At 37.9% G+C, this 3,667-nt stretch overlaps 1 protein-coding gene across 1 annotated transcript in view; it reads right to left on the reverse strand.

Moving 5' to 3' along the window:
• Positions 1-600, reverse strand: part of ZFHX4 (zinc finger homeobox 4) — a 28,527-nt gene extending 27,927 nt beyond the window's left edge. The window contains exon 1 of the mRNA XM_010018145.1: positions 529-600. Coding sequence (XP_010016447.1) covers positions 529-600 — 72 coding nt within the window. The remainder of the gene's footprint in view (positions 1-528) is intronic.
• Positions 601-3,667: the final 3,067 nt, after the last annotated feature.

Here is a 3,667-nt window from a genome sequence, read left to right on the forward strand (position 1 = left end):
GGAACAACTGATACAAGAAAACAAATTAAAAACAACTGAACATGCAAGAGAAGAAAAAATGAACTAAAAGCAGGTCTTGTGGATTTACTTCTGGGTTATCCTAGTTACACTACTTAGTTGATAAATTCTTCCTGACTTCTGGATTGCCAGTTATTCACCCAGATATTCCTGAAAGTATTTGTTTGATATTCTGGCTGTTCTTGCAAAGCATGAGCAAGGATCAGGATGCCTCACTCAGGATCTTGACTACATCCTCTAGCGGTCATATTTCATCTTCAAATAGGATTTCTAATTTCTCCTTCAGGGACTCAAGGGGAATAACGGCACCAATCTGTTAATAACTGCTTCTAATCACTGTGTTTTATTTAAAACTATGGCTGTTAAAAGGCCGAAGTTCCAACAAACAAGCCTATAATTAAGTGATGATGGTCGTATTGACCAGAAAGTGCTAACCAGCAGTTAGTACCAAATTGTATCATTTTGTTTTGTGGTGCATCGTTTTAATTTTTATAGCAATCTAATGCTTACTTTCTTCAAGTTGAAACACATCGCTGTGGCAGAGGAGGCCGACTGCAAAGCTGGCTGAACAACATGCACCATGGTGGCTCCTTCCCAAGCAGTGTCACAAATCACACCCACTTTATCCATCCACTCCACCCAGCAGCCAGTATCCCCCACTTGCCAAGCTCAGCCTCACCCCTGGCTGCTGAAGAGACACAGCCCTCATCCACCCTACTTCTTTTTGCTTCTTAGCTTCTGAAGGTAGAAAAGATACATTATCACCAGCCAACCTGCCCAGCACTTTATTATTTCCTAATCTAGTTTTTTTTTTTACTTTTTTCTTTCTTTTTTCTTTGCTTTTTTTTTAACCGCAGTCTACTTCCAGCTGCCGGAGAAAGAAAAGGAATATTGTCCCCAGAAGTTTAGAGGGGTGGGGTGCCCTTTCCAGTCTGGCTGCTGAGCAAGCTCTCCCTCTCTCTCACTGCTGGCTGGGTTTGCCTGCTTTCGAGTCTGAGTACATCAGGAGAAGAAGCATGTTTTACTCTACTAATGGCGTGAAATGTGGAAAAAAAAACCATTGGTAAGCTTATGCTGAGCCATACTGATTTACCAGAAAATAGGAAAATCTCTGGTTTGTGTTTTTGTTGTTTTATTTCTACATTAATATTTTATCAAATATTTTTCAAGAGGCAAAAGAAGCATATGCTGACAAAACCATTAACAGAGAATGTCAGCTATTCAGAATGAAACTCAGCAATGTTTTCCAGATGTGATTGGAGATGTACGGTTAATCATTTATTATGCAAAAAGGGATACTTTTCGTACTTGGCCATCTCTAGAAAGGCATTGAAGCATGAATCTGTATTGAGAATAGCCTAACTTTTCCAAAGGATCGGTACTTTTCTTTTGTCTGCCACTATGGTTCATAGAAAATGCTGTTTCTCCCATCAGCATAAGGCTTAAAGAGCACTAGCATTGTCTGACTTGAAGACTAATACATTTCCATCAAGGTTATTTAGAAAATAAAATTAAACCTCATTGTTAATTCTTATTCAGCATGCTGGATCCACCCTGCCTAATTTCAGGCACTGCTCTAAGCTTCATCTCTATAGAGGGAGAGGTATCTGCAGGGCACAACTCAGACTTAGGCTGAATTGTCCATTCCTCCCTGACTACAGAGGGATTTTAGAGTGAAGTTTAGTGTTTGCAGTGGAAACTTTTCACCTTAGCACTGCAGCTAAATGCTGGAAGTTAGGTGGATGAACCTAAGAGCCTGACCCAAATCTCAGAAAGTCAGTAAGAGTATCCTCACGACCTTCACAAGTTTACTGGGTGTTCATTTCTAGCCTGTGGAGAAAAAAGAAAAATACTGGATCTTCATAGTATTCACCGTTTTTTATGCTTCTTGTTCAGCCTTGTTTTACTTTTCTGTGTTGCTTTTCAATCTGTGAGTTCAGTATCCCTGCATATACAAACACCTCTACTGTCACTGATTTCTTGCATTTTCCTACCTCCTACTGAGCTTTCATGTAAGTGGTGAGACTGGCTCTCCCATTCACATTTTCTAGAATAATCCTTCAGAATGTATGTACAAAGAAATCCACAATGTTAATTAACAACTCATTTAAAATGTCATTTAAATGACATATTTTATTAGCAACTCAGTTTTTAGGTTTCTCTTTGAAATACACTGTAAAATCCTTCTCATTTACCTTCCAGACTTTTTGAATTATTCACCTCTTTTTGGCTCAGTAGCAGTATGCCTCTGAAATTATCTCTAAAGTATTCTGTTAGTGCATATATTTCTCCTTTGTCTTTTGAGAATACTAGAGTAAAAGAATTTATTTTCTTTGCCATGTCCTGATCATTTTTGATTGACTCTTTGTCCTCTGGTGGTCTAGCAGACCTAATGACTCTTTTGTAACCTTTCTATTTCTGAGATACTTTCACAATTCCTGTTCAGCTTTTCTAGCCACCTTCATGTGTTTGCTCCTCTTAGCCAACCATTATGTTCAGTTTTATTAACATCACTTTGGCGTTATTTCCACTTTTGAGGATACTTTTTTCTGACCTGAATAAATTCTTGTACTATGTCTTGTCATGTAGCTAACTACAGCCCTCCAGATTCAAATATTCTTCTTTCTTGATGTTAAGTATCACAGGCAGAAGTAGGTGATCTATTTACAGTGGGAAAAAAAAATAGTGCCTGCACATAAATACTTTCTGAATTTAAAAAAACCCAAAAAACAAACCCACAAACTCACAGGTTTACAGAATTATTTGTTGGGAAGGGGGGGTTGGTTGGTTGGTTTGTTTTCCACAATTTAATGACAAATATTCTATGGGATTTATAGCTGTTCATGGATGTTTTACAAACTAATTTGCTGCAAATATCACTTAAATCTTTAGAGTTCAAAACTTTGGCTCCTTTATCATATGCATACACGAAGTGGTCTTTGTTTTTTTAATGACAACAGGTGTTTTTAGCTTCCCATCCAATCCAGATCATAATGGTACAGTAATGTGTAAGAATCTTCACCAAGACTTCCATCACAAATTCCTCTAAAAATCTCATGTAAAACTTGGTTTCATGGCTCAGCTGTACTATACAAAATACAGTACACTGACACATGGTCAAACCCTTTATTGAGACAGTAGGAAAGGATAAAAGTCTGCTTATCAAAACCAGCAAAAGTAGTAAAAATCTATAGTATTTTCTCGACTCCTTGCTGTCTCCCCTTCTGTTCCTGTCCTCCCTTGCCTCCTCCAGTCCCAAACTGGAAAATTTGTGTAACAAACTTTTGTCATTACTCAAGTATTATGCAGTTCTGTGGAATGTTCCTGACTTGTGTTATAGTATTTTAGTGTGTTTGGGATTCATAGCCATAACATGGCACATCTCTGTCCTGTTCATCCACAACAGTCTACAGGATCTTTTCCATTTCAGTGCTGTGCTTCAATACCTAAAGCTAGTCTTTTCTTGCTGCATTGTTTGAGATCAGGAATTACACTATCTTGTTGATTACTCTGAGGCTTGAAACTCAAGTCCACTGCCAAGTTTATTGGAGATACTTGCATGACATACTCTGGAGATGAGCAGTATCAATTGGTTCTTAACATGATAATGGGTGACTCATAAATCATAGAATCATAGAACAGTTAGGGT

The sequence above is a fragment of the Nestor notabilis genome, unplaced genomic scaffold, assembly GCF_000696875.1.
Source record: "Nestor notabilis isolate BGI_N333 unplaced genomic scaffold, ASM69687v1 scaffold8447, whole genome shotgun sequence".
Lineage (NCBI taxonomy): Eukaryota > Metazoa > Chordata > Aves > Psittaciformes > Psittacidae > Nestor > Nestor notabilis.